At 40.2% G+C, this 26,178-nt stretch overlaps 1 protein-coding gene across 4 annotated transcripts in view; it reads left to right on the top strand.

Annotated features, from left to right (window-relative positions):
* GRB10 (growth factor receptor bound protein 10) overlaps positions 1-26,178 on the top strand; it is a 147,191-nt gene that overhangs the window by 31,331 nt on the left and 89,682 nt on the right. For 3 of the 4 annotated variants that reach the window (XR_008974847.1, XM_057428892.1, XM_057428893.1), the window contains exon 2: positions 8,082-8,179. The exons of the other annotated variant lie outside the window; for it this stretch is intronic. Coding sequence is in view for 2 of the 3 variants with exons in the window: in XM_057428892.1 (XP_057284875.1) it covers positions 8,129-8,179 (51 nt within the window). In the remaining variant the exon portion in view is untranslated. The remainder of the gene's footprint in view (positions 1-8,081; positions 8,180-26,178) is intronic. 4 annotated transcript variants of the gene reach the window in all.

The raw sequence follows: 26,178 nt of genomic DNA, 5'->3' as shown, positions 1-26,178 counted from the left end.
TTGAATTAAAATGTCTAAACCTGCCTTCCAGCTTCAACCGTTTATATGGTATTTGACAATGTAAATAAACCAGTGCTTATTCATAAGCATAAATTATAGATAACTGTAAAAGCCTCTGTTGATTGATTTGCTTTAAAAACTTGAACCTCGCTGTCTAAGTAGAAGCATTTGATAATCCTAGTTAATAACTCTCCAAAAAAAGCGTGTACTAAGAGGACAGCAGTGACACATGTACACTTACTGTGTTAACTATTGGTATTAAACCTTGTAAATCATCAAAATGAAAAACCTGTCCAACATCCTTGTTCCACAATGATTAATTTATTTTTTTTTAATCCAGGAAAAGTACTTTAAAGCACCTGAAAATTTTGAAGGGCAGGAGAGACATAAGGAGCACTGAGGGTGGTATTGATAGATACCTGCCTATAACTTTCTGTGCACGAGTGTGGATGTTAGTTTTGATGTCAGTCCTATGGATGGTGCTCTGTGGCAAGTACTGTGTTACAAAACCCAGTGTATTTGGTGAGAAGCTTTACTGAGACCCCCTGCCTAAATGTTACCAGGAAGGCAACTTCCTTGTAAAAAGCATCCAGACAAAGAAAAATAGGTTGTGAATAACTGTAATGATTGAGGAATGGATCATTTGGATAAAACAGACCTAAAATGCTTGAAAAACTGATCAGTGGGTCATGTGACTAAAATTGCCGTGTGTTCTCTTGTTTGTTTGTGGTTTTTTTTTAATATATATCTTTGTCTTCTGCATCAGTCAGAAAGGGAGGAAAGGCTTCTGCATGCTCCAGAAGATTCTCCTCCAAAATGAAGGAGTATTGTAGATAAAGCTGTTGTTTCCACCAGCATCTGTAATGATCTGACTTTCTTCAATAAAAAAACATTGTACAGAGGGTGAGGAACTTCCTCCATTAGTATAGGAGTTGAGTGGGAGAATGTCTTGTGTGTAGTTTAGTCTCTGGTTTGGGGGTCTTGAGCCACCCCTGTGCACAGGGAAGGATGGTTCAGACCAGTAGCAGGTTGAAAGCACAAAGGCTTGTTAGTGTGTTGGATGCAAAAAGCAATGTTTTGGTATGTTCATAACAAAGGCAGATTTTTACTTGAGTAGGTACCACAAGGGAAAAGTGCCTTCTAGAAAATACAACTTCATATTTTGTTTGGAGACTTACCCAAATGTTTAACTTGTGTGAGATGCCTGGAAAGCAGTAATTCTCACGGATGTGCAGTAGGAAAGGTTTGCCAGCTCCTAATGGCAATAAACAAAGAAAATGGAAGTTCACAGGTTGCCTCCGCCGATGTACTAGTTTGCTGCTGCTGGAAAGGGGTGATCCTGTTCCCTTCCCCTCTTGCTCATGCTCTCCTGCCGTTCACATTGTGCCAGCTGAGCTGCTTGTCAGATGTAAGTTTATTGCACTTGCTTCCTTAGCAGAAAACTAACCCAGCAAAACAAACAAGGTAATTAACAGAAGCTGAACTCATTAAGGACCATACATGGCACGAAAGGGAGAAGGAGGGAATGCCATGAAGTTGCTGGGAGGAAGTGGAGGAAGAAAGCAGAGCAAGGGCTGATGAAGAGAGTGGGATGTCTGTCCTGTTCTTGGCAGTAACAAGCTATTAAATCATCTTAACTGTTGTATAACTTCACTCTAAGTCTTCAGGTTAGATAATAAAAGCCTAAAATAACAGAAGGAAATAATTATTTAGACTGCTTCCCAAACTGCTTACAAAACTTTGGATTCTGTGTTATGAGAAATGAGACTAGATTGTGGAGAAAAAAAAAATGCAAGAAAATGACAACACAGAGGATAGAAGCAGTATTTTTTGGTTTGTTTATTTTTTTTCTGGAAGTGAACATAGTGGGGAAGGGTATATACAGAATTGGAGACTATTAAGCATGGCATTTTCAGCTGAAGTTGTCCTTGGGCTGCCTCACTGTGTCTTTTGTCCCAGTCAGGTGTCTATGGACCTGCCCTACTTCTGTATATGGCTTGATGGTGGGATTGTCTACTGTATACTGCATAGTTCTTTATTTTAGTTTCTGTCTAATTAACATTTCATTTAGACTCGAGTACATTCTGTTTAGTTGTCAAAGCTCCTCCTTCAAAGCTATGGATTTAGCTATTAAGAGGCAGAAGAGGATTTCCAGTGATCGGGGCAGATAGTGAAGCTACAGAGTTTCATAAATATTTCCAAAATTCGTTATAGCATTTATTTATTTCATTTTTTTTTTTTTTAAACTGGACTACTTCCTTCAGGGACAAGGGAAAAAAATCCCTACTTAAGTGGGCTAGGTGCAAAGTAACTGTTTTTCTTCCAGGACTGTTTCTTTGCTGTCAGTGAAGCTGCTCTGTCAGGAGCTGAACATGAATTCACAGGCTATGAGTCTTGAGAAGCCTTTTCAGAATTTTAGGCAGCTTCAGGAAACAAAAAAATGCTGAACTGCATGTATTTTATTTGGCAAGACTTGAAGTGGGATGGCATCAGCTCTTCTGTGCTTCTTCTGAAGTATATCTGTTTTGGCTTTCAAAAGCCTCAATTGCTGTTGCCAAGATTCTTCATTTTCTGGCAAAATTACAATGGCAAATGGCTTCCTTTACAAGGTGTAATATTTAGACTAACAGCTTTGCAATTAAGAATGGCAAAGAGAATTATATTCCCTTTTTTTATAAGACCAGATTTTTTAGTAAGGAATCGTGGGAGTGTTTGGACGTAACTGAAGTGCTTTTGATTGATTTATATTTTGAACAGTGCATTTCATTTTAGTGTGCAACACTCAGTTGAAATTTTAAGTAGAACAATGCTTTGTTTTCAAAGATGTTCAAAGTATGACTCTAGTTAGGCAGCTCCTCTATATCATAGACTTGCAAATGCCTTTTGGGGTAGTATGTGTAACACAATGTGGGTGCACATACCAACTCATGCAAGGGAAGAGGGAAGAAACTGGGAAATGTGAAAGTATTCTTGAATGTTACCTATTGCTAGTATCAGTAGGCCATCAGGATGTCAATGATCATTGAGTCTTTTGTGGTTAGGGAGTGATGGTGTTTTGGAGGCGAAATAACTTGTTTGAAGGGAGGCTGCCCAAGTACTAGTTTTCAGAATGGAAAACTGGAGACTTTGGATGTGGGGAGGGATGTTTACAGCTGGAGAGAGAAGCAGGGATGTGTTTGGAGTAAGTAAAATGGGGAAATGGACAATAAAAGGTTTGAGATGATGAATCCTGTTCTCTTGAGCCAAACAGAGCAATACTGTGTTGTTCTTTGCACAGGAAGCTGCCAGTATTGGCTTGAGGTCAGAGTCTTTAGGTTGTATTGTTTGGCAGCCTGCACTAATGAACGTTTGAGTCCTGCTGACCAAAGGATCACCTTGGGAGTGGAGGGCATCCTCCGTCTTGTAAACTGACATAGGTTCTACCTGAAACCACCACCAAAAGAGGGGAGATCACTTTAGAAATCCTTCTACATACTTATTTCTAGAGGTATGATGGAGTCGGGTGGCAAACATGAATGCTGCCAAGGGTGCTTTAGGATCTTGGTCCAGCCAGCTAGGCTCCCTGGTCCAGCCAGCTAGGGTATCTGGTGGCACTTTATTTCCAGCCCAGGTGGTTAGGCTTCCTTCTTGTAAGAAGTTGTGTAGGTCTTGTCCTTGCGTGGAAAAGAACATCTGGATCCTGTGATTTAAATGCAGCTGGGGATACTGTTAGCTGTCAGGTCTTTCAGTTACAGAAAATTCGCTGGCATGCTTTATGCTGCTCACATCCAAATCTTATTTCCATTGTAACTATGGCAATAGGAGCAGACTGGTAAGAAAGCATAAGTCTATGTGTCCTCATGCCCTTGTGTTGGTGTAGGATTGATAGATGCATCCATTTACTTTATCTTGAAGCCATGCTTCAATGATACGTTCATATACATACATTATATGTATATATATATATATATATATATATAGGTCTATAGGTCTTCAGAAAAAAACAAAACACTTTCCTAGATGCTATGAATAGTGGGGAACCTGGAGCCAGGTGGGTGGACAGTTGAGATCTTGGAGATGTTTCTTTGTGTGGGCCAACAAGACAGTTGTTTTTTTTTTTTTTCCCCTTGTTCTTCATGGTGTTAAATTGTAAGCCCAGTAGAGTTGACCCAGGCATTCCTGAAGGTGACTTAGGGGAGACTGTTGTATGAACTCAGTTCCTCTAAGACTTTGTTCTAATTTTTCATAAAAATGCAGGTTTGGTCAGCTAAGCCTCATGCTATAATGTGAGGAGAAAGGAAGTGGTGACACCGACTGTCTGAGAGAGTAAAAGATAGATAAAAGAGAGGAAAAGGTTTTTAACCTGTGTGTTAAATCTGAGGTCTTCAGGTAGGTCAAAATCTAAGGCTATATTGAAGCCTTCTACTGCCTCGCTCTTCCACAGCTGTTCAGTTACAGAAAGCAGAACATTATGGAAGAAAAATAATGAAATACCTAGGACTTGAAAGGGAATAGTGTTAAAAAGTTAGTGAGCTACCTTTCATAAAAGAGCACAGCTCCAGTTTTCAAGAGCTCTGGAGCTTGTCTTGCATCTCTGCCAGGTTATATTATTTTCTGGGTGTTTTTTTCCCCTCCCTCCTCCTGTTCCTAACTAATCTGCAAGTGATTGCGTTTTAAAAATTATTTTTCTCTTGAATTTAAAGACTTTGACAGATGGCACATGTAGAACCTGGAAAACTTCCTGAATTGGCAGAGTGACCATACCCCTGCCATCTTCCTACTGCAGTATCTGTAGGTGCGTAGGCTGTGTGTGCTTCCAGAGTGCTGGGTGAGATACTGTTTCCTCTGCTGGGAATATGCAGAGAGCAAAGTGATAAATCAAAAAAGCATACCTGGTGACAGGCTTAATTTGCTGTTAATAGATAACTTAATCTACTGGTTAGGTGGGTAATTTGCTTGTGACTAAAAACAACTCATTCAGAGCAGTGGTAGTGTCTAGGGTGCGTACCTGCAACGTTTTCCATGCAGGATGAATATCAGTCTTTGTTTAGATGATGTGAGCTGGTTTAACACTTAAGAGGCTGAGACATCAAAGCTATCCCTCACAGTAGACCATTCTTTAGGAATGAGAATATCATACCAGAAGCAATCGTATGACCTATGAAACTTGGTTTATTGTGACTGTCCTTCATTCAGAGACTGTCCAGGGAAGACCTCTCAAGCCAATAAAAGCACATGAAGTCACTTGGTTTTGAATGTGCATAGGCTGTCTGGCTCAGTGCTTCACAACAGTTGTTCTTGCCACTGAATGTCCTGAGTTTTGCAACAGTGATCAACTACATAGCTTGTTTTATGTTTGCAGTCCTTTGGAGTTGCCCTTCCCCATCTAAGGTGTTTCGGGATAAGGGCAGTAACTTGGCTCTTAAATGTCTCTTTGATTTGTGCTATTTAACTTGCATGTGGAAAGGACAAGCAAATTTGCATGTGGTTATGGTCTCTGAAGATAACTGGCATGGTAAAAATCATATTTAAAGACAAAACCAAAGAGAGTTGATTTACTCTTTAAATCTTAATTTTTATCTGCTGAATGCATGAATTGGCATAGAGTTCTGTCCCTGTAAAACTTATTACTTGTTGATGTGGTACAGCAGAACCTTAGATCTTAAAGGTGAGCAAAGGCTTTTTTGTATTCCTAGGGTAGGAGTACTTTGATAAACTGCTTTTAGACAGACAAAAGAGATGCGATCTTAAATCAGTGTTAATGTGTGACTGACCAGGAATGATATCATCTAGAGATTATTGCTTTCCTCTGTTTCTGGGGTGTTAACAAATGAATACTCAAGAATGTAGCAGTGAAGCAAATGGGTCTTGATAAATTATGCAGTCCTGACTCCAGCTATTGTTTGAGGTAATTTATGATCTTCCATTGGCGTAATGGGGCTGTGGCATAAACTGCAGCACGCCCTGGAGTAGACAAATTGGTCTGGTGTTGTTTAGGAACATATTTAATCTGTCTTGCTATAAGTGAATCAGTGCCTTTTGCTTGAAACATCAAGAGGCCGACCACTATTGTGATATTCAGTCCTAAATAACCTACAGTTAAATTTACAGCCGCGCCTGTTCTTGTTCTCTAAATACTGAAAACATAATAAACAGAAAACTGTTGCAGTGTAAGGCTGAATTCTTTTCCCTTATACCTGTAACTAAACTTTCTTTTAATCTTGGTGGATTTACAGGCCAGTAATACAGTTCTCTTTGTTTATTGATGCATTGTACCAACTTCAGAGCATCTATTCCAGTGGCTTGCCTAATTTCACTGTAGATATACTTGCAGAAAACTCTATTCCCCAAAATTAAGTTCTTTTTTTACTTTTTTTTTTTCTTTTGCACGAATCATCCAAGAGAAGAGGTTTTCATGAATCTGCGCTTAATTCTCCCAGAGCAAGCTGGCTGGCTGAGGCAAATCTAGCACTGCAAATGAGATATTTACATCTGTCTTAAAAGCTTACTACAAACTTTTAGATGTGGAGTTAGATGGCTGTAGACTGCTGTTTGTATGCTTTAAAGACTAGGAACAATACCAGTTGGGTATTGTGCCTACAGAGTTAGGTGTTTGAGGTGATCTTCCCCCCAGTATAAATCCTTTCAGACTTGGTATTAAATGCTGTAGAAGAAAGTGTTTAGAACAAACAACTTTATTTATTCAGATTGGGTTAAATAGATTTTCAAACTTGATGTTGCCAAACCAGTTTCCTCCCAAGGTAATTGGCTATATGACTTGATCCCAGAAAGTTGCTACTTCAGGAAAACAACAGAAGCCCAGTAACTTCTTCCTGGAAAGAAGCTCCCAAAAGTTTGCCTGCCTTTCTCATAGAGGAGGTGGCTGCCATACTTCAGATGAACTTATCCTGGAAGTAGGTGAAATATAGCTTCCTTAAGGAGTGCATGGTCTCTGTGGACCATGGGCTGGAACTCCTCCAGGAGCAGTTTTTCCAAGATGTCTTTTACCCTTGTCCATGACTTAACTGTCCTAGAAGTCTTTCTGGGAGCTTTAGTTTGGTGACAGTTCATGCGTACTAGAGAGCCTGTTTAAAACTCAACTTTTGTTTTGCGTATGTGATTGATAATTAACAATGAACAAGACAGGAGCTCACTTGTGGTAGGAGTGGAAGTTGCAGCTGTGCTTTGCTGTCGGCTGTCTCTCTCCCTGTGCCATCCTTTTTTTACCCGCTTGGAGGTGGCATGACGTGGCTTGTACGCAGGGATGCCTCATTCTGAATGCCACTGGTTGGGAGAAATGCTGGAACCAGCAAATAGTGCTTTCTTTATTTATATGGTTTTGTTTAGTTTTGTTTCCTTGTTTGGAAGCAGCGCTTAATTTTATTGACATTGGATTAATACTGCATTCTCTTTTGTCACTTTTAGTTCTTTAGCCATATCCACCTGCAACAGATTCCTTTTCAAGCTCTATTTGATCATGGAAGTGATGCTTAAAAGAAACGCTTCTTACTCTGTGAAGTTGCTGCTAATAATCACTCAGAAATGCAAGACTTAAATGCAGATTTGCATGGAACACCCTATTTCATATATTGCATTATAATAAAGCTGTGAGAGAAAAGGCAGGCAGGAAAGGGTGAAGTTGTGCAATTAGGTGTTGAAGCCTAGTGCTGCATGATGATATCTATTTTATGGGTCTTTTCCAACCTGAATGATTCAATGATAAATGGTTGGCATACTAATTAACTCCCAGATTTCAGTGTTTCCTTTCTGCACTTGATAACATATCCTCAGTTGGAGAGAGCCAGTCTTCAAACCGTTAGGGTCTAGATGTGAAGAGAGGCTTTCTTTTTTCTTTTTTTTTGCCTGGATTGTGGAAATAAAGGACGAGCCATTCAGCATGAGAGTAGTCATTGAATGAAATACCCATTTGAAAGTGTTTGGTAGGATACAGACAGCAAACGTGCAGATTTGCTACTCCAAGTTGATGCAAATCCTCGTCACCTCATCTTGCTCTTCTCGGTCTTTCCCCTCCAACTGTTTTCAACAATAAGTTGATGAAATGTCTTCAGTATGGTTTCTGACAGTTTGTTTGTACTCCGCAGGTCCTGTGAAGCAGTAGATGTAATTTGAAGAAAACTTGAAGGAACAAATGGCTTTAGCTGGCTGCCCAGACTCCTTTTTACATCTTCCTTATCGGATAGTAAGTTATGAAACTGCATGTTCCTGTCAGTTTGTACCATCATATTGCTGTGTGCCAATGATTGATTGTGCATTCAAACTTTTCATCAAACTGCTAATAGCTGTCTGGCAATTCTCTGGGTTTTGTGAATGTTTAGGAACAGAGCCTCTGTTACCATCCTGAATTCAAGACCTGCTGCTGAAAAAAATGGGTCACTAATACATACTGATTTAATGTTTGATATCTGTGCTCAAAATGACCAGGTCATATCTGGGAGAAGGCACTTGTGTACAAAAACGACAAAAAAGCAGGCTTTAATTCCAGTGAAATGCCTTGCACCAAAAAGTATCAGTGTTTGCTGAACACTGTATTTGTAAGAACAAAGGCAGAGATTTTTACACTTGGGTAGATCCTATGTTTGTTGAGTCATTATGCTGTATCTAAGCAGCCAATATGGCATATTACAAAGAATATATTAAAAAAAAAAAATCAGCTCAAATCGAAGGTGTTAGGCAGAAATGCACTGTTGAAGTTCTCGTATGTTGTTTTTTCCCAGGCAGTTTTGGTTGACGCAATGCACGCTTTGTATTCTTTATGGAACTGCAAATTTGTTATTTTGGACATGACCTGTTTTTTGCCCTTTTTTTCCTCTTGTTTTCATAGTGTGCTCACCACTGTAAGGATTCAGTTATGATTTTGAGCCCTGCAGATAAATAATTAAACAGAGTATCATGTGACACAGAAATCTTTTTCTCCCAGGAGAAGCATTACTAGTAGTGATTGCTACTGTCATACTAGTCATTTGAAAGGAAAGCAAAAAACCAAACAACACCAGCAGCAAACTCCCCAGCAAACCTCTGTAGGCTTTATACATTTGTTTCATAACGTGCTGATTTACAGTTTTATTCCCCAACAGAAATCTTCGAATTAAACGACTAATGTTAGTGTGTGCCGAGTTGTCAGTTGAATGTACCTGAATGCTTTTCCTGATAACAAAAAAAAAAAATAATAGTTCCATTGTAACTGTTTTTGCAGCTATAAAAATGGAATGGAATTTGAGTAATCAGGTGTTACTATGCCTGGATCTTACGATTTTAAAAGAACATGTGAATAGATGTGTCTGGACTTCATAATTTTGATGCTTTGAAATTATGCTTCCAATTCATTTAGAGCATTATCTGAGTCATGATATGAAGCTGAGAGAGAGGAGAGCTATGTAAAAGAAACTTGACATTGTAGGCAGTCATTTTTGAGTTGCAAGTTCTCACTTTCACATGAAAATAGTGTCTTTAGTGGTTCATAATCAGTAAGAATGCAAATTTTCCTGGTGGTACTTCTTGCTCTTACAACCCCTGTTGATAATCTGCTTTAGTCTGGGGCAATGAAAAGACTAAAGTATCAAAGAAACATAGGTAACTTAATAAAGGGTCACTTTCCCACTGTCTTAATTATTTTTGGTCATACCTTACTGTGTTAACTATCCTAAGTGCTTATAACCAGCTTAAAGACTAGCTTTGGAAGCCCATCCACAACTACTGTGCCTTCTATCAGAAGTGAAGTTTGCATGAAAAAAATCCTGAACATCTGTTTTTCCACCCCTACTAAATCTGACTTGGAAGCTTTCATCAACTTGTCTTTCAAATTTGGCTGCAGTGCCAGTATTGTGTTGGTAAAGGGCTGAAAGAAGGTTAAACTAAATATGCTCTAGATTAGTGTGTGAAGAAGTATTCTATTTTTTTCTAGTACATTTTGCTGACTTAATCTGAATGGAAGGTTAGAGAGAATATTCTTCCAGAGCCCACGAGGTTGGGACCTTAATGTTATAACTTAAGTGTTCAGGATAAAATGATGGGTTCAGCTGGGGACTGCATTCAAAGCAGACAGCAAGAGAAATGACAACCTGGATAAGTGAAGTACAGAATATCCTTAAGGATGCCTTGTTGCCAGCTCCTTTCTACCCCATCTTTTTGATGTTTTTGGGGAGTCAGGCAAGATTTCCAGCTTTTCTTAGTGGGCTCTGCCTTGCAATGTTTGCTACTTTGAGAAGCCTTCAGGTTTTGTTTAAGAGCCTTTTTTTATTATGTATTTGTGTTGTGTTTTTTTTTTTTTTTTGCTTTCTCAGGAGTTAGCACACAAACCAGTCACACTGAGTGCATTCTCCTAGAAACAATCTCTAGCTTTGTGGAAAAAAATCAATACTACCTTTTAGTGGCTTTCAGGAGCCCTTTCCAAATTCTCAAACTCTTCAATAAAAATCCGGCAGTGAGAATTGGCAGTGTTTATCTTCTGTTCCTGGAAATTCAGAACATAGTCCCAGAATTTCTCAGAAAAAAAATGGGATGATTTACTGTGTTTCCGTTCTTTTGCAATCTGTAGTCACAACAGTATTTATGCGCAGTGACTTTAACTCGGGGGGGAAGATTTAGTTCTTTAACCCTTTGCATGAATCGCACAAGTCTCAACGACATAAATAACAAAAGGATATGGGGTTTATTTCTCTCAGTTTCTGAAGATGAAACACTGGGCATGCGGCAGTGTTCTGTTCATCTATTTTCTGCCTTCTGTTTATTTTCTCATAAGCAAGATGCAGGCATCACTTTAGTAATAATTAATAGAGTTTGTTCTGAGAGAGCTGAATTCTTATTAGAGAAGAGACTTGTTCATATCATACTCATCATCTGACTTGGCATGAAATGCACTACAAGCACTTGGTCATAAAATAGGGGGAAAATGGAAATTGCTTTCCCTTACATGTACAGAGCTGTGGATTTCAGGATTGCTGATAGTCCTCTTGAACAGAGGACTATTAGAGACCAGAACATTGCACATCATACTTGAAGCTTTGTGCCCTTCAAGAGTAGGGAATATCTAACAGGATTAATCATTTAGAGGCCAGCTACTGTAATAGCCTTCTTTAATGATGTCAGATTTGTGGATGTGAAGATGAGGTGCTGCTGTTACTACAACAGTCACATTTCTTTGCCTTCAGCTGGAGCACCCGCTAGGCACAGGTTCTCCGGGTTTTACTATGGCAGCTTTCATCCTCGTTTTCCATAAAATGATACACTAAGTTAGAAGACCCCTTGGAGGTTGCCTGATCCAAGTCCATGTCATATTGAGGTTATAATTATTTTCCAAGGGGTGCTTTGTCTTGGTGAGTGTGGGTTTTTGGGAGACTTGGATGTTGCATTTAATGGGTTATTTGCTTTGGTTGGGCAGTTAGGGAGGGTTTCTGGTTTAGCAAAGTTAAAAAAAAAAGCTTATCTCTAATTCAGAGTTATCTTAGTGGGATGCTGTAATCCTCATCCCTATGAAATCCAGATTCTTTCTTTGTGACTCTTATCTCTGCTTCATTGGAATTGAACAGTCAGTTCAGTTCAGTGTTATGCTGCTGTCCGTGTTTGTCTTTTGACAAATGTCTTTTGTCCTAAAAAACACAGCATGAAAAAAATGAATTGCAGAATATGTCCAAGTAGACAGAAAACCTGTGTGGGAAGGGCTGTCAAGACCTACCTTTTGGCCCTCATTGTCTGCCTGTCACTGTTTGAAAATCTTTATTCATTTAGCTATTGACAATTCCTTATCAAGACTACGGAGATCTTTCTTATGACTTGTGGGTTGGCCCTGGTTGGATGCCAGGTACCCACCAAAGCTGCTCTATCACTGCCCTTCTCCACTGGACAGAAGAGGAAAAATACAGTGAAAGGCTTATGGGTTGGGGTAAGGATAGGGAGAGATCACTCACCAATTACCATCATGGGCAAAACAGACTCAACTTGGTGAAGTTAATTTATTACCAATTAAAATCATGATAGGGTAATGAGAAATAAACCCAAAACTTAAAAGCATCTTCCCTCCATCTCTTTCTTTTTCCTGGGCTTAACTTTACTCCTGATTTTCTCTACCTCCTCCCACTCCAGCAGTGCAGGAAGACGGGGAATGGGGGTTAAGGTCAGTTCACACGTTGTCTCTGCTGCTCCTTCCTCCTCAAGATGCAGACTCCTCATGTTCTTTCTCTGCTCCAAAGTGAGGTCCCTCCCACAGCAGACAGCCCATTACCAACTTCTCCAATGTGAGCAGTTCTTCATGAACTGCTTCAGTGTGGGTCCCTTCCATGGGTGCAGCTCTTCAGGAACAGACTGTTCCAGCGTGGGTCCCTTCCATGGGTGCATCCTTTGGGAGCAGACTGTTCCAGCATGGGTTTCTTCCATGGGTGCAGCTCTTCAGGAACAGACTGCTCCAGCATGGGTACCTTCCATGGGATGCAGTCCTTCAGGAGCGGACCACTCCAGTGTGGGTCCCTTCCATGTGTGAAGCCCTTCAGGAACAGATTGCTCCAGTGTGGTTTCCCCACAGGGTCACAAGTCCTTCAGCAAACCTGCTCCAGCGTGGGCTCCTCTCTCCACAGGGCCACCGGTTCTGCCAGGAGTCTGCTCCAGTGCAGGCTTCCCACGGGGTCATAGCATCCTCTGAGCATCCCTCTGCTCCAGCATGGGGCCCTCCATGGGCTGCAGGGGAACCTCTGCTCCAGCACCTGGAGCATCTGCACCTGTCCTGCACTGACATTGGTGTCTGCAGAGCTGCTTCTCTCACGTATTCGCACTCCTGTCTCCAGCTGCAGTTGTTCCTGTGCAGTAACTTCTTTCCCTGGGCCTGAAGTTTGGGTTTTCCATACTGCCCTGTTAGTATGAAAGGACCAGCGTGCACAAGCAGGCTTTTAAAGTCCTTGGTCATAGCTTGGTGAAAAAAAAGCCATTAAAAGCATTATTGCATCGTGTCATTCTTCTACATATTGTATGAAGAAACGAAGCTGAAGTGTTGCTACTGCCAATGTAGAAAGTCATCAGATTTGTGAAATACGGTGTCAGTCAACAGATACTTTGTTGATGATGTTCTTGTTTTAACAGTTTACATGTATGTGGTGTAGAGGGTTGACGGACTGCAGCAGACAAAGTACAGAGCAGTTGAGAACATTAGTGAATGTTTTTTCAAGACATGTTCCCTCCAATGTGAAATTATGAAATCTGTCTCCCTGATTGTATACTGCAAATGCTTTTTACAGATAGAGTTGATGCTGCTTGATAGTTTCTGTTGAAGAGCAACTGGAGCTGGATTTCTAGCTACTCTATTTTTCTTGGAAATAAATCTGCTTAAAAAAGCATTCCAAAAGCAGTTGTTTTCACTAACATAGAAATAAAAATACGTTGCTTACCTCTTAAAGAGGCCATTGGAAGTGCACTTGCCCCCCGCTGTCATGTTCCATCAGAATATTGTATATGAAGCAGAGTAATGTCAGATTTGTATTTCACACTATGCTTTTATAGAATTCATTAAGTTTCTTTTCTTACAAGAGATACCCATCAGTTACTTGTTTTGCTGTACCAGTTTACCTTCCTGCAGTTCCAATTGAAAGCCTGTACTTAACTATTTGCACTTCTTTTGTATTCTACTTTACACAGAAGTTGGTTGGCAACGCATGAAGCTTTTTTGGGAGGTGAATGGGAGCAAGAAATTTCAAGTGACTTGGTCCATGTTTTTCAATCATATAATCAACCCCAAAAAAAGGACTCAAACCACTCTAGTGTTCAGTTGTACCATTTACTACTTTTACATTATTGCTAACAGTGGTGAGGAAACAATGTAGATGTTGCAAATCAAGTGAGCAAATGTAAGTAAAGAAGCTTAATTTTGCATCTTCCTATTAATATTTTCATGCTTGAACAGTAGACTGAGCCTGTCTTTAAATCTTGTCATGTCATTATATTCAAGCAGTCTCTTAAATGTGTCCCTTGATTTAGCTCCAGTTTTCATACATGTTTAAATCTCAAGTTTACCACTGTTTTTGCTTGAGATAAGGCTGAGGGGGCATCTAGTCAATGTATATAAATACCTGAAAAGAGGATGCACTGAGGATGGTACCAAGCTCTTCTCGGTGGTGCCCAGTGAGAGGACCTGAGGCAATGGGCACAAGCTGAAGCACAGGAGATTCCCTCTAAACATCAAGCAACGCTTTCACTGTGAGGATGACTGAGCACTGACACAGGCTGCCCAGGGAGGCGGTGGAATCTCCACCCATGGAATACTCCAAAGCCATCTGGACATGGTCGCAGGCAACTGGCTGTAGGTTGTAAATGGCCCTACTTGAACAGAGAGGTGGACCAGATAACCTCCAGAGGTCCCCTCCAACCTTCACTGATCCTGTGGGATATCAAAAGTGGTGGATCTCTTTAAGTTCTGACTCGCATGCAACTTTTAAGATGCCACTTCCAGATTGTAAAAACACCCACATTGATAAAAACAGATCGTTTTCTGGTGTTTTCTCAGAAAACTCCATGAGACCATTCTGAAGTAATGTTAACAGTTTAGCAGACTATAGCACCAAACTAAATCCTGTGTATCTTTTTTTCCTACAATGGAATCTTTTCCAAATGAGTAAATATTTAACAAGCTGTTTACCAACTGGTTATTTTGGAGAACTACCAGTATGCGTATCTTCGTGTTAGTAACAGCTCTCACTTAACAGAAGAGAGAAGTTGTGCACCAGTCCTGAGATGGTTTTGTACTTCAAACATCAGTGTATATATTGGAGAACAGAAACCTGAAATATAAGATAATGGAAGTCTTTATTTTTTTAACTGTCCTTGTTATAGTCAACTGGAATTATGTTTGTGATAGTTTGTGGTGGGAGGGTATGGTCTCAATGAACTTTCTTTCAACAGATGCTCTGTGCTTTACATAAATAATAACCAGTGGAGAATATTATTTTGTTTTTTAAGAGGAAGATAAGATTGCTGTGCATTTGGAGCTGTCACTTTTTAAGAAAGTGCTGTGGCTCAGATAATTCTTAGTGTTGCTGTCCATGCCAGTTGGCTCAGACAGGCCTTTTCTATCCTTGGAAAAGACCAAGAATATTGTGTTGTCTTATACTTAAGTATTTCCAAGAAATATATCTAGGTACAGACCCTGTGAAAAGTAATGCCTAGTAGATTTTCTTGCCTTATACACACTCTGAAGGGAGACTGGTCAAAGGATGGACAGTATTTCATAAGTATTTGTGATTTTTTTTTTTTTTTTTTGATGTTAAAAATGGATAGAGGGGGAGGGAACTCCAAACAAGAATCCCACAACCAAAATCCTGTGATTCTGCGTTAAATTGCTGAAGTGTGATAGACTCTGAGAGGATAAATTTTCTGCTTCTAAAAAGAAGGTTCCAAACATTACTGTAAATGTGATGTGTCATGGCAGGGATCATTTTGTTCTTACACTTGCAGACCAGCTAGTTGTTAATTCTGCAACTGAGTCCTCAACCAAAGCTGCTGATTCAAACAAGAATGGATAGCTTAAACTCACTATGGCTTTGGTGGTGGATGTGCTACTTACTTTGTAAAGCTAAGGATGAATATGTCAAGGCCAGCTAGCACTAGCTGTCACTGAAGAGGATCTTCATCTGCTTATTTTGCATCTTCTAAGAATTTTTCTTTTGTTTTCTAATATAATGCAGCCTGAAATGCTATTTTAAAGTTTTCCCTAGGTTCCCACAAAACTTCGCATTTCAGGTGTATCCTTTATTTCTAGAATCGCAGGTATGCTCCCTTCATGGAGATGTGGGATGGAGAGTGTGGCATAGAACAAGGACATAGTTCTTGAAGGGTTTGCTTTGCTTTTTTAGGATGGAATTTTACTAAATTGATCAGCTTTCAGGAATCCTTCATGTAGAAAGGGCCAGAGATTGGTATTAATAGCCTTTTATGCTAGATAGTATTGATATTTTAATCTGAGGCATTAAGATACAGTGTTTTTATTTCTAGTTTTGAAAGAACAAGCAGTCAAAGGTAGAACACAAATACCCAGCAAAGCTTTCAAGCTTTACTGCTATTTTAAGATAGCTTTGGCTTTCGTACTGGTAAGGCCAGTGCACATACTTGAAACTCTAGCCTCTACAATGAAAAGACCAGCCCTCGGAAACAGCCAGTGGTTTTGGAGCATGCTTGTCCTTTGCAAGCTGAAGTTAAACAATGACTTAAGACTTTTCTATGCACTGGCTGCAGCTCTTCATGTCTTACACACTGGCTCCATTTTTTGACATAATTTTGGCAAGTGGGGGAACCTGGCAATCCTTCATGCTAGAGGCCTTAGCTCTAATAAAGCGCTTTAGTTATTAGCACAAGTAAATAGTTGTCCATTTGTGCTTCATTAATGCATATTAGTCATACAGTAAATACTGTTATGCTGGCAAGTTCCCCAGAATACTGAATACTTCTGCACAGTTCAGGAAGGGGTTTCTGACAAAGTGGTGTTGGCACCTTTCTTGAAGAAGTTCTTGAAGCTATTAATGTAGGAGAATGACAGACCATTATTTCAGCTCATGTGGGTTCTAGTAAAACTGATACTTCAGTGGAGGCGCATAAGTATTTTTGATGAATTTTATGCTGTTGCAGAAGGTCCTTCTCATGTTTGCAGTTAACTATTCTACGGTCTTCATCTACGTCTGAGGCAGATTGCTTTGGGCTGTGGAGAGCACAAATGAGGTGCCTACTTTTTTCCAATGAAAATAATTAGATATTCTAAAATCCCATAAGATTGGCCAATATTGTAAAATTTTAATTATCTGTGTGAAGAACCTAGCGTGAGGAAATCAGAAGGCAGCTTGATGATCTATAATCAGCATGTTTTGGTTTCTTGAGAGATAAGACCTTCAATATGTAAAACTGTGATATGAAATGTCAGTTATGACTGTTCTTTGGAACAGCCAGCATAGATTAACCAATTGCTTTTTTGTCCTGTGTGTGCCTGGCAGTGTTTTTCAGGAAGACTTGTTCTATAATATTGCCAGAAACTGGATGAGGCTGTCCAGCTTCTGGTTCCTCACATCCTGATGTTGAAGATGAATGTGATTTTTGCCTCTGCAGCCATCAGGATCCTCCTCTCATCAGTGACTTATTTTTTGTAGGGGAGAGGGAGTAGCCTTGCAGTGGTATTGACAGTTTCCTTAGCACCTTCTGATGCATCCCATATGATCCCAGGGACTTGGTTCAGTTACCTCGTGTGATCCATAACCCTCCTTTGCTGTGAGTAATTGTTCAGTCCTCCAGGTGCTGATACAGTGCTCAAAGAACTGGGAGATGTGAAGCTTAACTTTACTAGGAAAAACTGAGGCAAGCCATTCATCATCTGTGTCCTTAGCTGCTGGGTCCCATGCACAACTGAGAACTAACCAGACTAATACTAGATATCCTTTTGCCCTTGCTTACCTGTAGAAGCATTTCTTGTTTTTTTCTTGGTATCTTTCACTTACTCCAGCTCTTCTGCTTGGGCAGATACTCTTCATATTCTTTCTTGTAAACTCTTCCTGCTTTGATCTTTGCATTTCAGCATTTGAGCTGAGGCAGGAGCTGCCTGTCCATTCGCCCTGGCTTTCTGCCATTTTGTTGTAACTTTCTGCACGCCAACATGCACCATCCTTGAGCTTTAAGGAGGCTGTCTTGGGGAGATCAAGGGGCCCCTTCATCCTTGAGAGCAGTTTTCCATGAGAATCTGGCAAGCAGATCCTTGAGCAAGCCAGAAATCTGCTCCTGCAGTCCAGGACTGTAATTCTGCTACTAGTCTTGCTCCTTTTGCTTACTCTTCTTACATCACAGTATGGCATCAGGTGGTCATTAGACTCTACCTCCCCAGCTGGTGGTTCTTTGTCCATGAGTTGGCTTTGCTGGCTTTTTGGTCAAGCAGTGTACTTCCCAGATTGACTTACTGATCACTTACCATGTGAAGTTACCTTGTCAGGACCTGTTGGAAAGATTTCATACATGTTCTTCAGTGTCTCACGTTTATTGTACTTGTTAGGTCATTTCAGTTAGTCTCTGGAGCGTAGCAGATCTACATTTATTAAAGCAGCTTACAGAACGTTTACCTGCCAATTCACACACACGCAATTTTTGTGAACTTTTTTTCCTTTCCAAATTCATGACAGACTCGGAATTCTTTCACATCAAACATCAGCATCAACGTTTGAGGTAGTCACCTTAAGGCTTTTGTAGCTGTAGGCACCTGTAGATGCTGTTCTAAGGTAAATGCAAACTAAAGCTTCAGAAGCTTTAGGAGCCTAGTTCTCTACTCTGACCGTACAGAAATGTAAGACAGTGTGGTGTTCAGTTTGATGGGAAGAATGCCTTTCTACATGTGTGCTGATGAAATTCCTGCATGATCCCCCTCCCCCCCAGACATGGGCAAATGGTTATCCAAGTGTGCTAAAGATGTTCTGAAAAAGGCATGTCTGGCAGTCTTGTTTTTTTTTTTCTGGAGTTTTTTCTGATGACAAACTGCTGGCTGTTGAACATGATTTGGCTGGATGGTTTAGTTGCAAACCATAACTGCTATGCTGGATGAGAGCAGATTGGAAAAATAGTTTTCTGACAGCATATCTTTTAGAGCATGACTTGCCCTAGAGATTCAAATAAACCCATAAGGCCAGAAACTTCTTGTCGGCTGCCCCACTAGAATCTTCTGGAACAGGGATGCTGACACAATAGCATGTGTTATTAGGATGCAGGATTAGATTGTGGTGGTGTGCTAGTGAACTCCCAGGTAATTTGCCTAGTTAGTTTTGTTGTTTTAGCTAGATGCAGTGATCTTCAGTTCAACTGTATCCAGAAGATAGCTTGTTCCTCTTGCCCGCAGCTTGCTTCTTGAAGCCTCGTTCAAAGTTTGTTTCTTTTCTTCCTCATCCTATGATTTTGTTCTTTCTTTTGATCTCTGGTTTGACTTTAATCTCAGCAGGAAATCTTTTTGACTAGCTTTATTTCATAGATCTGCATTTTTGGTGTAGAATGAATAGCTCAAATCTAGAGAAAGTATTGAAATAAATACTGATTGTGCTGTAAAAGTTACTATCCCTCATCTCTGGAATTAATCACCATTTCAGCTGAAGCATGGTAGCTTCTCAAGTGCAAGCTGTTAGCCCCTTAAACTGCAAGGTAAACAAAACCAGTCACATACTTATTCTTACCCCCATCTTCAACAGTGGTTTCAGGGAAGAAAAAATAAGGGAAAGGTGTTTTAAAGCCACTTTAATACAGTTTGAACTGCAGCTCATCCACAGTTTACTCACCTTCCTTGGAGTGAACAGGAGAAATCCATTTGCAGAAGCGTTCTTGTGGTTAGTAGTTGTAGCATTTCAGCATTGCTAAAGCCAGCATGATAAAGTGTTGTGTGCCCACGGTGGTATTATACCTGTGGGATTTCTTGACCTTTTATTCTGTCTGACCAGCTTTCCAGTCTCTGTAGAAATCTCTCCGTTTGGAGGGCCTTTATCTGGGCACGTCTTGTTTGTAGGGGTTTGCTTGCTTTGTTTTGTGTGCTACACCAGATTTTCCTCCAGTAGCATACTGATAGTTAGGGAACTCTTTGAACTGCTGAAGCCTTAATGTAGCTCAGTATTCAGAGGATTTGTGGAGAATTAAAGCAGCTGCTTCTGCTAACCACATTGAAGCATTGCAGTTTATGTTCTGACGTGCTGTGGGTAACTTTGTGGGATGTGTCCAGTAGGCGTTAGCAAAAAGGGGGGGAGAAGCTGTATAAAATAAGCGGTTACTTGACACACTTATGCTGTGAACAACTAGTTATAAAACAAAACCAAAACCTTCCAAGCAGGAAGAGGTGATTGACATGCTTGCTTATAGCAAGCAGGTTTTTTTCTGAGTGCCAGTTTGTGGAAAAACTAAAGATTTACACTTTGCATCGGGTTTTTCTGGGACAGCTTGCAACTTTACATGTAATCTGTTACTATTTAAATGCAAATTGCTGAGCTTTTGCAAATTTTTTTCCTTTAGAGAATGTTAAGTCAATAAAGATTTTTCTGATAAAGCCATCTTCTTATGCAGGATAATTGGTGGAGCTACCTCCCATTAGCTCACTTTCCTCAAGGAGGGGAAAACATGGCAGCCACTACATTGAGATGGAGATATATAAACATAAATATATAGTAATAGCTGAACAAGTGTAACAATTAACATTTCGTATTGTACCTAGGTTTTTGTAAATTAGAAATAGGTGAAGTATCCAGAGCACTGAGAAGAATTCTCAGGCTAAAAACTACCTTTGAGCTGCTTGCATTTTGACTACAGTCAAGACTAGTTACTGTTTTTTTGTGTTTTCACAATGACTCTGAAGATGTGGAAAGTCCTGCAAGTTTCTTTCATTTTGAGAAACAGGGATAAGACACTGAAATACCCAGGATGGACCCATGTTAGTCTTACCTTAGTTTTTGTTTTGTTTTCTGTCCAGCTGTTGTGAATTGACAGTTTGTAGGTAGGCAGCACTGCAGCATAGTTTCTATTAGAATTTTTGTCCAACCCCTGCTAATACATGGGTGCAGTGACTTTATGAAGTCTAATAGATCATCACTGTTGAGGACTTTGTTTAGTTTCGGGACTGTTTTGCACATCAGTGTGAAAGGTGTGGTGATATGATGTTCTTAAAATTGTGAAGTCAAATGGGATTCAAACATGATTAAAGAAATGCAGAAATACAGGTATTTTATTAGTAATTGCTGGAAGTTTCGTTTTCTTTCTGAGGGCTTGTGAAGTAACCTATTACTGCAGTATAAGCATTACAAAAGAACTGTTTTTTTTTTCTGTGTACCCATATATATTGTAGACTATTTTTTACACTTCATTATTTTCTGTGCATAAATTACGTTACTGATTTTCTCTGAGAGTGTGAAACCCTGCCATTTGGTTAGGGGAGAACACAGTGGTCTGTTCCAATACAAGATCTGATGCTGTGCTGTTAACCATGAAAAGGCATGATTGTTGTGCTTTAGAGATGTGTCTGTGATTTCTTTGGCGTTTTTTAAATAGGTTATGGAGCTTTCTTTACCCCATACCTGAGATTTCTTAAGTACCTCCTTTTAGGTGTAAGGCTTGCTGTTCCGGAGACCTGTAAAGAGTTACTTTAACTGAAATCAAGTTACCTGAACTACAAATGTCCTTGTCTGAGGTGGGCATTAGTTTTGGGCAGACTGCACCATGTAGCAGGTAAATGGTTCTTTATTTAAGCAGAAAGGTAAGTGGTCAATATAATTAGGGTCTTAGGTTTGATCAGATGGGACAGCCATTTCTAGGCCTGGTTAATTACTTACCTAGTGCCAAGGATGGCTCTTCAGGGAAGGAAGGGAGGGGTATCAAGCACACCCTAAATTGCAGCAATTGAGCAAATTGACCAGGAAGTAGAGAGATAAGGCCCATACTGCCTATAGTTGAAGCAAGTAAGGTTTGCAAAGTAGTCTTCTATGAAGCTGTTCAACATGACACTTGAAATTTATCAGATTTTCAGTTTGAAGACCTGAAGAACAATTTCATTAACAATCTGTCATCTAGTGAATTTTAACTGTCTGTGTAAGCACAGGGGCTTTTGCCCCATGGGAGACTTACCATTCTATCAGCGTTGTGAAGGGCTGTGAAGAATCATCTTCATGTTGGCCTGTTCAAACCCTGAGTTTGAACCTGAACCATCAAGACAACAGAAGGGGGATAGCCTTTAAGAAAGCAGACCCACCTTCAGATGGGATAAACTGCTTTGCTCTGTGTTTCATGCTGCCTTAATTCCTTTGTAAGAGTTTCATCAGTCTTGGGTTTTCAGATGTTGCCTAGTCATAAGGGTGCATATGCTTAAATGTAATTTAAATTATCTGGCTTTGGTTGCTGAGTATCTATTCTAAAAGAGGACGTAAATGTATGGGAACAGTGGTTCTTGCAGCTTAGGTAGCTTCTACTCTTCTCTCCTCCCTCCCCTGGCTGAGACACACAGATGTGTTGCTGCAGTGCCAGATCCCAAAGTCCACCAGGTCATCATTTCAAGCACTGAGCCTGCCAAGGTTAATGCTGGGCACCATTAGCCTGCACTGGGACAGACTGTCCAAGCCAGTTTACAGAACGTCTCCCATCCACTTGGTGCAAGGGTGCTGTCAAAACCTGACTCCCAAAGCCAGCATTCTTGGAAGCAGCTGGCCTGCAGTGCTGCTATAACTAGAGCATTAGTAGATTTGATGCCAAGTAGAACAGACGAGCTACCTTGTATTTCACAGGTCTGAGCATGTGGAGGGCAGTGGGTTGAAGAGGATCAAATATCCTGTACCTTCTTTCTGTGTGTTACAACTTACCCTGAAAGAACATGCCAAAGATTTTTAATTTCAGTGCAAGCTGAAAGAAAACAGTTTTGAAGATGCTTTGTCAGAATGGATGGGTGTGTTAGCAGCTCTGTGACATGCTGAAATCTTTCATAGCACCTGGGTACAAATATTCTCATTATGTTTCTTTTCATCCTTCTGATGAGGAAGGAATATAGTCTGATCATGTGCTTCAGAAACTTGGACAAAACATAGAGGGTGACCCTGGTAAGGGTTCTTGAATAGGCAAAAGATTTTGTGAGCAACAGCACATCATTCTGGGTTGCATTACTCCCTTTGACTGTGTGAGCACCATCCAGTTATAGTAGTTAACGTGTATGGATTGCTAAGTTCATTAGAGCCTTGCTGTGCTTTTTACTCAATTTAAGTAGCATAGTCTATTAAGTATGAGATCATCAATAACAGAATGACAGAAAATCTCACTGAAAGCCTCTTAAAAAAGAAGAGGAATATGACATATTACTTTAGTCTGCTTTATATTTTCTCAGGGTAACAAAACTTCCATTTCTCAATTCAATTGCTATTGCTAAATACAGCTCTCACAGAAAACAGATTTCTCAGGGACTTTATTGGTTTTGGTTAATAGCAACTCCACCAAAGAGCTTGGAACATGCAGTAAAATAGGGTTTTGGTAGCTTTGTCAATGTCAGTCCTTGCAAGTGAAAGTGACTTTGGAGGTAAGGCTAACTTACTGTTAAGTACAAGCTAAAGATACATTATCAATATCTATGGGCACCAGCAGAAGAAACAGAATTTCCATGTGAGTGTAATTTTCTGCTGTGAAGAATTTCCTCATCCAAACTTCATTCACTTAGTGCTGTTTTGTTAGGGGACCTAGTTTATGTTTTAAAAAAAGAAGCAAAATCAGGAAGTGCTTCATTTTTGTACAGTCTTTCCAGCTGAAGACAGCTCGAAGAAGTGATTGCTTTCACCACGAACCTTCTGCATTTGTTTCATTTCTGTATTTCAAGACTTTATGTTAGCTATAAACTATGTAAACTGTCTCTAACAGCCACAGTGGTTTTAGTCTCATTAAAAATAGAACAAAGCTTTTAGCATTTCTAAGCCTGCCACTTGGATTCCCTCCTTGCTAGCTGATTAAAAGACAGCAACCATGATGCATTGAATTTTCTTCTACCATAATAAATGGCAGTCTGGTCCAGAAAGTGCACACTGGAATATACTATCCATTTTCTCTGTGCAGGGTACTGGGAGACAACAAAATTCTTGCGGAAGTGTCTACTAAGTGAGGACTGTGTCTACTAAGTGAGTGACTACTAAGAGAGGACTGCATCTAGTGAGAGAAATTTAATTTGACATAGTTCTTGCCAAATTCTGGGTTCAGCAGAGTTTAAAACCCTGCTAATGCCAGTTTTGTAAAGACCAGCCTAGAGAACCTGAATCTGTAATGCTAGCATGTATACTTGCTGTACAAGTGCATTGCTGAAGCTGTCAGCTAGATTGGTATGCTCACTCCTGCCTTGCTGGAGAAAAGCCTTTTATGAATAAACCAGATACTATTGGAGGTTGCTAATCATAGTCTAGCTCTTGCTAGATTAGATTTATCTATTTATATTTATTTATTGGGATGCACTTTTTTCCGAAAGCGGGGGGTAAAGGGGGATGGGAGAAGGTGGCTAGTCGGTAACAGTAGGTTTTGGTGTGAAGCAGTACTGCCCTGATAGTTGCAATGCAGGTAGTAATAAGTCCTGTAACTGGTAATACCCCTTAAAATAAATCTGAAACACCTCCAGAAAAATAACGTTCTGGCTCAGCTATAGCCGTAGATTGTATAACTATATCTGCCCATGCATTTAGGAAAGCTGTTTTTCTCAGTGTAGAAGAAACACTTCACTGACTTGAGGCACACACACTACAGGGTTTTGGTGTTGACAACAGGGTCCAAACCCCCACTTTTTTGCTGTATTGAAGGACTTTCTGGTCAGTGGGTGACTGAAACCCAGGCAGGGGTCGGGAGAGAAGTTCCTCCAAGGTCAGACTGGCAAGCCTTTCAGCCTTCGCCTGTATCATGGGGTGTAATATAATTCCTATGATTCGTTTAACAAATTCCCTGCCACTGCAGAGACAGAGACCACAGACGCAGGTCTGTCTTGTCTGGCACTCTCATTTTCCTTCTCTCTTTGCTAGTTCCTGGTATGTTGTATTTCTTGTAGCTATTGTATATGTGGTGTGGTGGGCTGGCAAGTCTGCTGAGGGTGGTATGAGTGTAAGGATGGCAGTAGGTCTGTGTGCCCTGCCAGGTTTATTGCATGTTGTCAGTGATTGCGGCACTGAGGATTGGAGGTGCTGCAGTGTGTCAGGAGGAATGTGCTGCTGCCTTTGCTACTCCCATAATCCCAAGATGGGTTTGTTTGTTCCTGGTCTCTAGGGTTATCGCGCTCTGTCCTGACAGCCAGTACTGTAAAATCAGGAGGATTCATGCACTTACTGGCTTTGCTGCTTAAGGAGAGAGAGCCTGATTTTTGACAAAGCTAAGTGGCTTTATTTTAAGCCCTTGTTTGTACAAGCTCTCTTAGCATGAATGCTAAAATTCTGAGTTCACGGTTACTCTGTTGACTTACTAAGCCTTTCACTTGGCTCTTACTTAGTTAAATGACTATAGTTAAGAGGCAGGAAACCTAGTTACAGGTCTATAATTATGTGACATGTGGGTTGTCTAAGAATGCTTTAAAGTTTGGGTTTTTTGTTTGTTTGGGTTGGTTTTTTTTGTTTGTTTGGTTTGGTTTTTTGTGTTGTTTTTTTTGTTTGTTTTGGGTGTTTTTTTGTTGTTGGTTTTTTGTTTGTTTTTTTTCCCCAAGTGTACAAAGCCTGTATTTTCTTTATCTCTGTGACATGTTAATCGCTCTGGCAGAACACAGTAAAAAAACATTAACTGTTTTTGAGTAAACTTGACATGGTTTGCAAAGCACTGACTTTGGACAAGCCCAGGAGCCTTGCTCTTTCCTCATGACCTGTACGTGGGACAAATTTCCTCAAGCTCTGGGGTGTCAGCAGGCTGAAAATACATTGTACCAAACTGCTATCTGGTGGCAGGCTTTGCTGCTGTATTTAGCCACTAAGAAGCCCAGTGACTTAAATCTTGTAAGCAAGGAGCATCCTATGCATTGCTAATTGATCTTAACTGTGGAATTTGGATTAGAGCTTGAACGTTGTTCTGGATCTGTCAGGTGGATTTCTTCCTGTGATAGCCTACGTGTTTGCCTTCACAGGCTAAGAGTAACACTAGGTGATGAAACAGAAACTCTGCAGATGGACATGGATACCAGCAAGTTATAGGGAAGTTTACTTCGATGAATAGCTGGCAGTTCAGCACTCACCATAATTAAATCTTCTCCTTGTGTTATATTTGATGCTTTAAGTAAATAAAAACTGCAAATCATGGTATAAAAAAGTGTAGCTTAGAAAACAGTGCAGAAAATTACTTTACATAAATGCAAAGTCTTTTGCTTGGGAGGTGAAGAATCATTCAAGGCAGTCGTCAAAAGAAATGCTGCCTAATCTGTTCATTGCCTAAGGAGACTCCAGAAGCATGTTAAAAATGGCAGTACTGGGTCGGATAAAGAAATGTACATTTACCTCTGTGTTCCTTGGCTAAGTTGCAGATATGAAGAGAGTGTCCCTCGGAGTATCCCTTTCCTGCTTCTGGATCCTGGAGTTGTGTCTGCTCTTGCATAGCCCCTGGTGGACACCTCTTCAATGAATTTGAATAATTGCTTTTTTTTTTTTTTTTGCCTTTTTTTTTTTTTTTTTTTTTTAGAATAGCTCAGACTTGAACACTTTGCAGTAGTTTCCTCAGTCTGTGCTAGCAGAAGGTACT

The sequence above is a fragment of the Pezoporus wallicus genome, unplaced genomic scaffold (assembly GCF_028554395.1).
Source record: "Pezoporus wallicus isolate ANWC-B61680 ecotype Strahan unplaced genomic scaffold, APGP_CSIRO_Pwel_v1 contig_6658, whole genome shotgun sequence".
NCBI lineage: Eukaryota > Metazoa > Chordata > Aves > Psittaciformes > Psittacidae > Pezoporus > Pezoporus wallicus.
Note: the sequence above shows the minus strand (reverse complement) of the source record. Positions and strands in the feature narration are given on the sequence as shown.